General features: G+C 43.8%; 1 protein-coding gene across 1 annotated transcript in view; it reads right to left on the bottom strand.

The window, feature by feature from the left end:
• Positions 1 to 12,993, bottom strand: part of UBR1 (ubiquitin protein ligase E3 component n-recognin 1) — a 141,880-nt gene that overhangs the window by 21,171 nt on the left and 107,716 nt on the right. Inside the window, exons 38-41 of the mRNA XM_008143048.3 lie at positions 10,643 to 10,710; positions 9,477 to 9,627; positions 7,405 to 7,492; positions 379 to 512 (exon numbers count right to left, since the gene is read on the bottom strand). Coding sequence (XP_008141270.2) covers positions 379 to 512; positions 7,405 to 7,492; positions 9,477 to 9,627; positions 10,643 to 10,710 — 441 coding nt within the window. The remainder of the gene's footprint in view (positions 1 to 378; positions 513 to 7,404; positions 7,493 to 9,476; positions 9,628 to 10,642; positions 10,711 to 12,993) is intronic.

Below are 12,993 nucleotides of genomic sequence, written 5' to 3'. Positions count from 1 at the left end.
GTTCAAAATTTAAACAACTGAGTGTACAATAAAGTTTTTCTCCTACTGAACCAAACAGTTCTCTTCCCTAAGAGCAACCAATTTTCCAATTTCTTGTATATCCCATCCTATCAGTTATATTCTGCATGCAGGCATTTTATAAACTCAAGCACATTAACTATACATAGAAAGGACTCATGAGTAGATTTTGTAGATTATAAAGCTAGTCTGGTTTTTGGTCTGACCTTTAACCTAACACCAGGGGAGGGATACTGATGAATGAGGTGGGGAATACTAGAATCAACAAGATTTTTGTATGCTCTCCCCTTGTATCCTTGAGGCTAAAGGTAAGATAAAATAGCCTCTCATTTACTACTATGATTTCATTTTTCTACTTACTGGTAAACAGGTCTTCAGGTGGAGTTACTCCAAGTAAATAGTGGAAGAACAATGCAGCACAACGAAGGTAAGGGGTGATGCCATTCTTCAGTGAGACCCACAAATACCAGCCAGGAATATCACAGCCAACGTAGCTAAGAGGCAATAATTTCAGAACAGCACAGAATACTAATGAGCCTAAAACCTTAGATTTTAAACAGACCCCCTTTCAAAAACATAGCTAAACATTTAAATAATTTTTATCCATTTAATTTTTAAACATTTAAAACAAAGTATTTAACTAGCTATAGTTCTATATTCAGAGTATAAATCTAATAATTTCCTAAAGAAAACCACAGGTGACGTCAGAGCAATGGTAGCGTAAGAGATTCCCTTTGGTCTCTCCCCCTGAAATTTCAACAATTTGAACAGCTATCTCAACAAATGATTCCATGCTCAATGCACACATACATCTGAGAGATCCACACCCTGAAACACCTAAAGATGGGCAAGTAGAGCAAAAGGGGAAGGCAAAAGGGAGAGGGGCTGATACGAGCCAGACATGCTCACAGTGGGGCTCTGTTGAAGAGAGGAGGAAAACAGTGGTGGCTGACATTCCTTTCAGCCAGGAGGAGACTCAGTAGGCAGGAGTGAGCAATACAAGCTGCGGCTGAGCTGAGAGCCCTAAGCAAAGACACATCCAGTACATGGTAGTATGGCCATGATTGTCAAGTGGCTGGCATTTCAGATGGAGAAACAAAGCCATGGAGTTTGGCCACCTTCCCTTAGTCTCCCCTTAGCCTCCAGAGCAGCGGTCACCAGTGGTTTGTAGACCACCGATTGGCGACCGCTGCTCCGAAGGTTTCCTTAAACCAGCAGTCGCCAACCTTTTGGACCTCACAGACCACCAGTGGTCCACGGACCACCAGTTGAGGACTGCTGTCCCAGAGCATGCCTCCCTTTGCCCTTGGTATTGGGTTGCATAGCACATTATCTGCGAGCCTAAGAACTAGAACTACCCATTTCTCTCTGAGTGAAGGGTGAACTCTGTGACCGGTCCCAGGGAGGGGGAGAAGGGGGAACCCTGTGGAGGCCCAATGCATTGCAGCTACAGGGCAGCCAGAGACAGTGGTGGTGGGTTGACACTGGTTTCACAGAGCTAACAAAAAAACTTGTGATTCAGTGCCACCAACTGGAAAAGAATAGAAAGACCTCTTCATATTAACCTTGAAGTGCCACTCATACATTGATGTCTAGATAGGAAGTAATCCATCAAATACCATGAATAACCAAGGTAGTAAGGCAGATAGAAAATGAAAAATCTCCAGAAAACACACTTAAAGACATGGAAATCTGTGACATAAATAACAGAAAATTCAAGATTGCAGTTCTGAAAATACTCAGTGAGATGTGAGAAAATACAGACAGACAATTTAGAAAACAACTTAATGAACAAAACCAGTACTTCATCAAAGAGATAGAAACTTAGTGTTGGCCCATGGACTGAAAGGTCCCAGGTTTGATTCCAGTCAAGGGCACATGCCCAGATTGTGGGCTCAATCCCCATTAGGGAGTGTGCTAGAGGCAGTCAATCAGTGATTCTCTCTCATCATTGATGTTTCTATCTCTCTTTCTCTCCCTCTCCCTTCCTCTCTGAAATCAATAAAATATATATTAAAAAAAAAACACACAAAACTAGTGAGCACAGAAAATAGAGCAAACCAAATGGAGGAAAGGATCTGTAATGTAGAAATCTAGAAATGACGCAAAGGAAGAGAGAGAGACATGAGCACTAAAAGAAAGAAAGAAAGAAAAGAAAGAAAGAAAGAAAGAAAGAAAGAAAGAAAGAGCTCTACAAGAACTATCTGACTATATATTTCAAAGCTTAAGCAACCGTTATGACCAAACGATAGGTAGACAGGTCGCTATGACATGCACTGACCACTGGGGGACAGACGCTCAACACAGAAGCTGCCCCTGGTGGTCAGTGCACTCCCACAGCCAATCTTTTGTGGCCCCTAACCCCCGGTGGCCGACCAACCTCCCACGGTCCCTCCCCTGGCCGGTCCCCTGATAGGCCTTGATCACTGGCCTGGCCAAGGGACCCCACCCATGCACAAATTCGTGCACCAGGCCTCTAGTATAAGAATAATAGGCATACCAGAAAGAGAAGAAGAAAGGAAAGAGAGCCTATTCAAACAAATAGTTGATGAGAATTTATTAAACCTATGGAAATAACTAGATCCTCAATTCCAAGCAGTAAACCGAGTACCTAGTTACCTCAATTCAAAGAGGCCTTCTCCAAGTCACATTGTATTAAAACTTAAAAATTAATGACAAAGAATTCTCAAGGCAGCCAGGGAAAAGAAAGTAACCTATAAAGAAAAGCCTATTGGGATCAGGCCTAAATGGGCAGTCGGATATCCCTTGAGGGGTCCCAGATTGGAGAGGGTGCAGGCTGGGCTGAGGGACCCACATCCCTGTGCACAAATTTCGTGCACCAGACCTCTAGTAATAATATATCCAGAAAAGTTATCCTTTAAATATGAAGGAAAAATAAAGACTTTTCCAGACATACAGAAGCTGAGGGAATTCATTGCCAGAAGACCTGTATTGCAAGAAATACTCAAGGAGGTTTTTCTATCTGAAACAAAAAACAAAAGGTCACATGCCGGCTGGTGTGGCTCAGTAGTTGAGCAATGACCTATGAACCAGGAGGTCAAGGTTCAATTCCTGGTCTGGGCACATGTCCGAGTTGCAGGCTTAATCCCTAGAGGGGGGCATGCAGGAGGCAGCTGATAAATGATTCTCTCTCATCAATGTTGTTTCTATCTCTCTCTCCCTCTTCCTTCCTCTTAGAAATCAATAAAAAAAGAAGTATGTCTTCTTGATATAGTGTCCCCATTATCATTATAAAATGTTCATCTTTGTCTCTTGTTACCTTATATTATCTTGAAATCTATTTCATCAGATATATAAGTATGGCTACACCTGCTTTTCTGTATATGTTATTTGCTTGAAGAATCATTTTCCACCTTTTCACTTTGAATCTAGATGTGTCTTTGCAGCTTAGATGTGTCTCTGAAGGCAGCATATGGTGGGTTTTGTTTTTTGATCCAATTTGCTACTCTGTGCCTGTTTTTTGGTAAATTCAGTCCATTTAAATTTAGGGTAATTATTGATGTGTTCCTGGTCCCCCAAGGGGACTGGGAATTGAAGCCATGACCTGGTTCACAGGTCAACACTCAATCACTGAGCCACTGTGGCTGGGCAACAGTTCTTAATATACATGTACCCAATCAGGGAGCACCAAAATATATAAAGCAACTACTCACAGAACTAAAGGGAGAGACAGACCAAAACACAATCAAAGTTGGGGATCTTAATACTCCAGTGGCAGCTCTAGATAGATCATCCAAACAAAAAATCAACAAAGAAAATGGTCCTTAAATTAGACCAAATGGACATAATTGACAATTACATAGTCCTTCATCCAAGGACATCAGATAATACATTCTTCTCCAGTGCACATGGAACATTCTCAAGGATAGACCATATGTTGGGCCACAAAACTAGTCTCAGCAAATTCAAGATGACTGAAATTATACCAAGCATATTCTCTGACCACAATACTTAAAAATTAGAAATCAACTGCAAAAAGGAAGTAAAGAAGCCTACAAATTTGTGGAGATTAAATAACATATTATTAAAAAATTGAGAGCCCAGCTCTGGCCGGTTTGGCTCAGTGGATAGAGCGTTGGCTTGTGGACTGAAGGGTCCCAGGTTCGATTCCAGTCAAGGGCATGTACCTTGGTTGCGGGCACATCCCCAGTGGGGAGTGTGCAAGAGTCAGCTGATCGATGTTTCTCTCTCATTGATGTTTCTCACTCTCTATCCCTCTCCCTTCCTCTGTAAAAAAATCAATAAAATATATTTAAAAAAATAAAAAAAATTGAGAGCCCAGAAATAAAACCACAGGTATATGGGCAAATACTTTTTGGATATTTTTCCATTGATTTTTAGAGAGAGTGGAAGGGAGAGGGAGAGAAAGAAACACTGATGTCAGAGACACATCAATTGGTTGCCTCTGGTATGCCCCGAACCAGGGCCAGGAGCCTGCAATCGAGTAAATGCCCTTGACCAGAATTGAACCTGGGACCCTTTGGTCTGCAGGCCGACGCTCTATCCACTGAGCCAAACCAGCTAACGCATAAGCAAATACTTTTTAACAAAGGAGCCAAAAACACACAATGGAGAAAAAAAGCCTCTTCAATAAATGGTGCTGGGAGAATTGTAAAGCCACACGCAAAAGAATGAAGCTAGATAACAATTTGTCCCCTTGTACAAAAATTAATTCAAAATTAATTAATTAATTATAAAGACGTAAATATAAGATCTGAAATATAAAGTACATAGAAGAAAACATAGGTACATACTAAACTTATTGACCTGGGTCACAGAGAACATTTTATGAATATGACCCCAAAGGCAAGGGAAGTAAAGGTAAAAATAAATGAATGGGACTATATCAAACTAAAACGCTTCTGCACGGCAAAAAACCCACCAACAAAACAAAAAGGCAACCAACTGAATGGGAGAGGATATTTGCAAACAGCAGTTCTGACAAGAGGTTAATATCCAAATATATAAAAAAACTCATACAACTCAACACCAAACAAAAAATTCAATTAAAAAATGAGCAGAGAACCTGAACTGATACCTCTCCCAAGAAGACATATAAATGGCCATCAGATATATGAAAAGATGTTCAACTTCACTAGCTATTAGGAAAATGCAAATCAAAACACAGTGAGATACTACTTCACACCTGTTAGAATGGCTATTATCGCCAAGACATGTAATAGCAAGTGTTGGAGAGGTTGTGGAGAAAAAGGAACCCTCATTCACTGCTGGTAGGAATGTAAACTAGTACAGCCACTATGGAAATCAGTATGGCAATTCCTTAAAAAACTAAAAATAGAGTTACCATATGACACAGCAATCCCTCTTCTGGGTATCTATCTAAAAAAACTCGAAATAATTTATTTGCAAAGATTTATGCACCCCTATGTTCATTGCAGCATTATTCATGGTGGCAAAGAAATGGGGACAACCAATGCATCCTTTTTTAGAGGATGGATAAAAAATATATGGTACATATATACTATGAAATGTTACTTAGCCATAGGAAAAGATGAAATACTGCCATTTGTGACAACAGGCATGGACCTTGAGAATACTATGCTAAGCGAAATAAGTCAGTAGAAAAGACTAAGAACCATAAGAGTTCACTCATATCCTATCTAATAAAATAGTAATATGCAAACTGACCATCACTCTAACACACAAGATGGCTGCCCCCATGTGGTCAAAGATGGCTGCTCCCATGTGGACACAAGATGGCCACCACAAGATGGCCAGCAGGGGAGGGCATTTGTGGGTGATCAGGCCAGCAGGGGAGGGTAGTTGGGAGGGACCAGGCCTGCAAGGGAAGGCAGTTGGGGGTGACCAGGCCGGCAGAGGAGGGAAGTTGGGGGCGATCGGGCCTGCAAGGAAGAGCAGTTGTGGGGGACCAGTCCTGTAGGGGAGGGCAGTTAGGGGTGACCAGGCCTGTAGGGGAGGGCAGTTAGGGGTGACCAGGCCTGTAGGGGATGGCAGTTAGGGGTGACCAGGCATGCAGGGGAGGGCAGTTAGGAGTGACCAGGCTGGCAGGGGAGCAGTTAGACATCAATCAGGCTGGTCGGGGAGTGGTTAGGGATGATCAGGCTGGAAGGCAGAAGCGGTTAGGGGCAATCAGGAAGACAGGCAGGCAAGCAGCTGGGAGCCAGCAGTCCTGGATTGTGAGAGGCATGTCCAACTATTGGGCCTAAATGGGCAGTCGGACATCCCTCGAAGGGTCCCAGATTGGAGAGGATGCAAGCTGGGCTGAGGGATACCGCCCCCCACCCCCGTGCACGAATTTCGTGCACTGGGCCTCTAGTATGGGATATAAAACTGAAACTCATAGACACAGACAGATAATGGTATGGTGGTTACCAGAGGGAAGGAGGTGGGAGGACAGTAAAGGATAAAGGGTGCCAAATATATGGTGAAGGAATATGACTGGACTTTGGAAGAAGGGTACACAATGCAATATACAGATCATATATCATAGAAATGTACACTTGAAACCTATATGACCCTATTAACCAATGTTACCCCAATAAATTTAATAAATTAAAATTTAAAAAAGGAAATTACAAATCCTGCACCTTTTACCATTTATAGTTTTAAGACAAAGAACTACTTTCTTCTTTTTCCTAATCCTTATAATGAAACATAGAACAGATACATTTATCACTAACCAAAGTAGCTAAGTGAGCTAAAACAAAATTAATAATTTCCTGATTTCTGTATTAAAATTAACTGGTGATTTGAAGAACAGTAAACTATTCTATACGATACTGTAATGATACGACACAAAGAGTGAATACAATGTAAACTATGGACTTTAGTTAATAACAATGTATTAATATTGGTTTATCAAATTTACCACACTAAAGCAAGATTTTAATAATAGGAGAAATTGTTAGAGGGAGGGAATAAATGGGGAACGCCGTACTTTCTGTTAAATTTTTCTGTAATCCTAAAACAGCTCTAAACAATAAAGTCTACTAAAAAAAAGTAAGAAAAAATAAAGTCTACTAACATTAAAATAAACATACACACACACATTCAGAACATAAAGTTAACCTCTAATTTGTTAAGTGCTTTAAAAGACAACCTATTTTCTATTTTTCTACATTTATTTAAACTAAATGCTGCCATTTAAAAAAAATTCTATCATCCTTTGCCTATATTCCCATAATAGTTTACAAGAGTAAAGATGTGCCAAAACCTCTTTAGGTCTTAGAAAGAAATAAATGGCTAGCTGTTATTCCCAAAGCCCTCTGCTTGTCATTTAAATTAAAATGGTTCAAAAATTATACTGTCAAACAACTGAACAAAGATGTGGAATTATTAAAATAATACTAAGATAGATTATACTAATGGACTGCTGCTACTCACCCACTTGTATACTGAGAAACTTCTGCCATAAAAAAAGATGCAGAACGAGCCTCTTCACTGTCTTCTTGAACCTGAGCAAGGGGGAGGCCTGAAAAAAAATTCTGAAAGATAAATCTATAAACTGGCTTTTCTATTTACAAATTACACCTCAATTTCATGGTTCCAGGATAAAAATAATGTGTTTTCAAGTGAGGATTTTTCCCTTATTCTCAATCTAAATAGTTGATTCTGATATTAAAACTATTATGTAAACTTTATCAGTATATTACCCACAGAAACAAAAAGAGCAAAACCACAGCCTTGCTAAACATGGATGTTTAATAAATATTTATTATCCTATCTAATAAGAGAGTAATATGCAAATTGGCCATCACTCCAACACACAAGATGGCCACCACCATGTGGTCAAAGATGGCTGACCCCATTTGGACACAAGATGGTCTGCAGGGGAGGGCAGTTGGGGGCGATCAAGCCAGCAGGGGAGGACAGTTAGGGGTGACCAGGCCAGCAGAGGAGGGCAGTTAGGGGTGACCAGGCTGGCAGAGGAAGGCAGTTGGGAGGGACCAGGCCTGCAGAGGGGGCAGTTGGGGTGGGACCAGGCCTGCAGAGGAGGGCAGTTGGGGGTGACCAGGCCTGCAGGGGAGGGCAGTTGGGGGGGCCACGCCTGCAGGGGAGGGCAGTTTGGGGGACCAGGCCTGCAGGGGAGGGCAGTTGGGAGGGACCAGGCCTACAGGGGAGGGCAGTTGGGGGGACCAGGACTGCAGGGGAGGGCAGCTGGGGGAGATCAGGTCGGCAGAGGAGGGCAGTTGGGGGAGACCAGGCCTAAGAGGAGGGCAGTTGGGAGGGACTAGGCCTGCAGGGGAGGGCAGTTGGGGGGGGCCACACCTGCAGGGGAGGGCAGTTTGGGGGACCAGGCCTGTAGGGGAGGGCAGTTGGGGGGGCCACGCCTGCAGGGGAGGGCAGTTTGGGGGACCACGCCTGCAGGGGAGGGCAGTTGGGGGGACCAGGCCTGTAGGGGAGGGCAGTTGGGAGGGACCAGGCCTGCAGGGGAGGGCAGTTGGGGGGGGGCCATGCCTGCAGGGGAGGGCAGTTTGGGGGACCAGGCCTGTAGGGGAGGGCAGTTGAGGGGACCAGGACTACAGGGGAGGGCAGTTGGGGGAGATCAGGTTGGCAGAGGAGGGCAGTTGGGGGAGACCAGGCCTAAGAGGAGGGCAGTTGGGAGGGACCAGGCCTGCAGGGGAGGGCAGTTGGGGTGACCAGGCCTGCAGGGGAGGGCAGTTGGGGGTTACCAGGCCAGCAGGGGAGGGCAGCTGGGGGGCAGGCCTGCAGGGGAGGGCAGTTTGGGGGACCAGGCCTGTAGGGGAGGGCAGTTGGGGGTGACCAGTCCTGCAGGGGAGGGCAGTTGGGGCAGCCAGGCCTGCAGGGGAGGGCAGTTGGGGGTGACCAGGCCTGCAGGGGAAGGCAGTTGGGGGAGATCAGGTCGGCAGAGGAGGGCAGTTACTGGTTACCGGGCCAGCAGGAGAGGGCAGTTGGGGGTGACCAACTGCCTGCAGGGGAAGACAGGGGCGACCAGGCTGGCAGGGGAGGGCAGTTAAAGGCAATTGGGCTGGCAGGGAAGCAGTTATGCATTGATCAGGCTGGCAGGGGAGTGGTTAAGGGGAGGTCAGGCTGGCAGGCAGAAGCAGTTATGGGCAATCAGGCAGGCAGGCAGGCAGATGACCGGTTGGGAGCCAGCAGTCCTGGATTGTGAGAGGGATGTCTGACTGCCCGGTGGGATCAGGCCTAATCGGGCAGTCGGACATCCCTCAAAGAGTCCCAGATTGGAGAGGGTGCAGACTGGGCTGAGTGCACGAATTTCATGGGCCTCTAGTTATATAATAATTTATAATTATATATAAAGAGCATCCATAAAGTACAAATGAATGATCCTTCAACAACAGACAAAATACAGAACTTAGCAATATATGATTAACCACAGTACAATTAATTTTGCCAATAAATCATGGGCAAATATTATTTATAGTCAACAGATAATGGGAATTTGTCATTCAGTAAGATAGCAATGTAGTTACCTGTGTCTATGGTAAGAAGTATCTGGAGCATGTGTGCCATGGTGATCAAATGAAAGAGATAAAGGTGGTTATAAGAAGAACTAATTGATGAAGGCTGTAGATCAACAGTGTCATCCCAATACAAGGATGGGAATGCTAACACAGCACCTACCTATAAGAGAAAATGGACATTACATGAGTAACAACAACAAAGACCAACATAAATTAATCTCATAACTAACTCTAAAGGGCACCAGATGCTGCACTATGTTTGTATGTTTTTTTGTAAGTAACTATCATATTTTTCCTAATTATTCAAGAGAATATCTTAGAATATAATGTAGCAAAAATGGAGGACAAAAGTCATCCCAAACAGGCTGTTCCTTTGCTGGGTCTACTTATTCTAGTTCTAGACAGTGGTCTCAACCCTGTGAGGTTCAGAAGATTCAGTAAGTGAGGATTTTTGAGCAGATAGCTCAAAAGCTCTTAAAATAACACTGATACACAGGCCCCACCCCAGCCCAACCTAATCAAAATCTCAGGGGTTAGGGTCCTGTTTACTAGCATTCTTTTGAAAGTTCCCCCAAGAGATTCCAAAAGACAGGATTGACAACCACTAGGCAGAGGCCTGGAAAATGAAGGATGAGGACAATGGCTAACCCAAATTTCATGCTCCCAATCTCACCACTGCTTTCCCTAGAGAATGTGTTTTGAAGAAATTAGATCATTACAGGAATAGAAAAGTTCTTCAAGCAACTCACAAAACAGTTGCCACCCATCCACCAGTGTTTGGGGGAAGCCTAGCTGTGTCCCTGGCCAGTTCCTATCACCAAATAACTAACAATTTTAAGATAGCTAAAGCTGTCATTCACTGCTTATAATCTAAATAAGTTAAGAAAAAGGGGGAGAGGGAAAGCATTATATATTAGAAAAAGTTTGCTTGTATAATTATAATCAACCATGACAAGACCTATTACAAAGTAAAGAGTAAATGTGCTTTCATTTTTAGTGATTTTGATGGTCTCAGTCAAATCTGTATCTATTTGTAAACACAACAGACAAAAGAGACAACTTCAAAGTTTGAGCACCAAAAGCTTATAATCTTGAACAAAGAGCATAAATTTGAATGAGAACACATGAAATTATAAACTTGAGAGACTTTTAATAAAATTTTATTGAACACTTACCAAAACATGAAATAGATCTATAGATAGAAGGCAAGGTGTATCTTCTGATTTTAGGTTAGGAAGAACAACTAAAATAAATAAATAATTATAAATCAGTCAGTAAGATAGCAATGTAGTTAAATATATTGCAAAATATAAACATCTAAAACAAAAATATAATTGGATTATAAGATAAACTGATAAACTGGTACATTATACCTTTAAGATATGGGAATCTGAATTAAATATAAACTAAACTGAGAAAAGGCTCCTGGAAGGCCTTGGATAAATCTAAGGGTTAAAAGATAGAATATAGGAGGCAAAGGTAAATAAACTAGGATAACTGAAATAGAGATTGTTCAATAAATATTTGCTGAATAAGAAGAATTACTTTTTTACAATGTTCTCTACTTTTCCCCCCTTATTACAAATTTCTAAATGTTCTGTGATAAATAAGTGAATGAATTTGGGGTGGGGGGTTGGGAAGCAGGGAGAGCATGCAAACCAGTGTAAGTGAAATGAGGATGAAGAAGAGCCTCCTAAACAAAATAATGGTTAATATGGATTGATGACTGGAAGGAATGCAGATATCTCAAAAGCTATTGACTTTTTAGTCAGTCTCTAAATTTACAAGTGAGGGAAAGAGTAAGAAGGAAGTAAATCAAGAATTTAAAATAACAGTAAGGATTGTGTATATATAAAAGTGAGAAAATTAATTATCCTATCTAATAAAGAGGGAATATGCTAATTAACCATCACTCTGTCACAAAGATGGCTGCACCCACAGCTGAGACCAAGTTCCCATAAGGAGCCTTAACAAGCAATCAGCAGGGACCTGAGGCTATGCCCTCCTCTGCCCCTGTGGGGCTTGACAGGGGACCTCAGGCCATGCCCCACTCCCGGCAGGGCTTGACAGGGGACCTCAGGCCGTGACCCTGCCCTGGCATCAGGCTGGAGGACCTCAGGCCACACACCCCCGCCCCAGTGCCAGGCCAGGGGACCTGAGGCCACGCCCCCCAACCGGCGGAGCTTGACAGGGGACCTCAAGGTGCGTTTCCCGTCCTGGTGCTGGGCTAGGGGACCTCAGGCTGCTCCCCCTGCCCCAGCACCAGGCTGGGGGACCTCAGGTCGTACCCCCACCAGGTGGGGCTTGACAGGGGACTTCAGGCTGCGCCCCCCGCCCCAGCACCAGGCCGAGGGACGTTAGACCGCACCCCCCACCTGGCGGGGCTTGACAAGGGGACCTCAGGCCGTGCCCCTCACCCAGCGGGGCATGAGGGAGGACCTCAAGGTGCACCCCCAGTGCTGGGTCTGGGAACTCAGGCTGCGCCTCCCTCCTGGTGCTGGGCTGGGGGATCTGAGGCTACGCCACTCCCCCCACCTGGCAGGGCTTGATGGGGGACCTCAGGCCATGCCCCCCACCCAGCGGGGCTTTACAGGGGATCTCAGGCCGTGTGCCCCACCTGGCGAGGCTTGATGGAGGACCTCAAGGCACGCCCCCCATCCCGGTCTGGGCTGGGGGACCTCAGGCCATGCCCCCCATCCTGGCGCCAGGCCAGGGGACCTGACACTATGCCCCCTGCCTGGCAGGGCTTGACAAGGGTGGGACTGGCTGGGTCTGGATCTAGCCCAATGGTGGGGGGGACAGCCGGGTCTGGGTCTCACGCAATTTTGAGGTGCATGTGGGTGGGCGGGGACTTGACTCTGGGTCCTGTGGTGTGCCCCAGACTCTGACAGGAGGAAGGTTTTCATATACATTTTCCTAATTTTCTTTCATCTCTGAGACTTCTATTATAGAGAAAGGACAAATAGCAATATTAAATTATTTTCTCTAATTAATCCCCTTTTAATGTGTACGAATTTCATGCACCGGGTCACTAGTATTTCAATAAAGTTGTAACTTTTTCAAATGAAGGCAAGAAGACTCTTTTCAGATTAGGCTAATTTCTTAACCCCAAATTCAAGAGTCTAAACAAAAGAATTAAAGTTAATTAGGAGCATAGGCTTCTGAGTAAAAACTGGGTTCCAGTAGTGGTTATTTTGTAGAAACATATTCGGGAAGGACAAGCTTAAACGCCCCCTTCCTATGACATTTTGAACTTATGAACAAGTGGCCTTATAAACAGTCCTTTTTAAGCCTGACCTGTTTAGATGCAGAGGAGCTTCTGTAATACAAATGCCCAAATGGAAATGCAGATAACCAAAACGAAAGATAAATCATTCTATTACTGTATAATCTCTAATCCTTTTTATTTTTATATTAATTACAAGCATCATATGAACTTAGTTAATTGCTAGTTTGTTAGAACCTGAGAAAACCAAAGGGCACAAATGCATAAACCTGCATTCTGAGATTATTACATTTCTATTAT

This window comes from Eptesicus fuscus, chromosome 5 (genome assembly GCF_027574615.1).
Source record: "Eptesicus fuscus isolate TK198812 chromosome 5, DD_ASM_mEF_20220401, whole genome shotgun sequence".
NCBI lineage: Eukaryota > Metazoa > Chordata > Mammalia > Chiroptera > Vespertilionidae > Eptesicus > Eptesicus fuscus.
The sequence above is the reverse complement of the archived record's forward strand: the minus strand, read 5'-3'. Positions and strand labels throughout refer to the sequence as shown.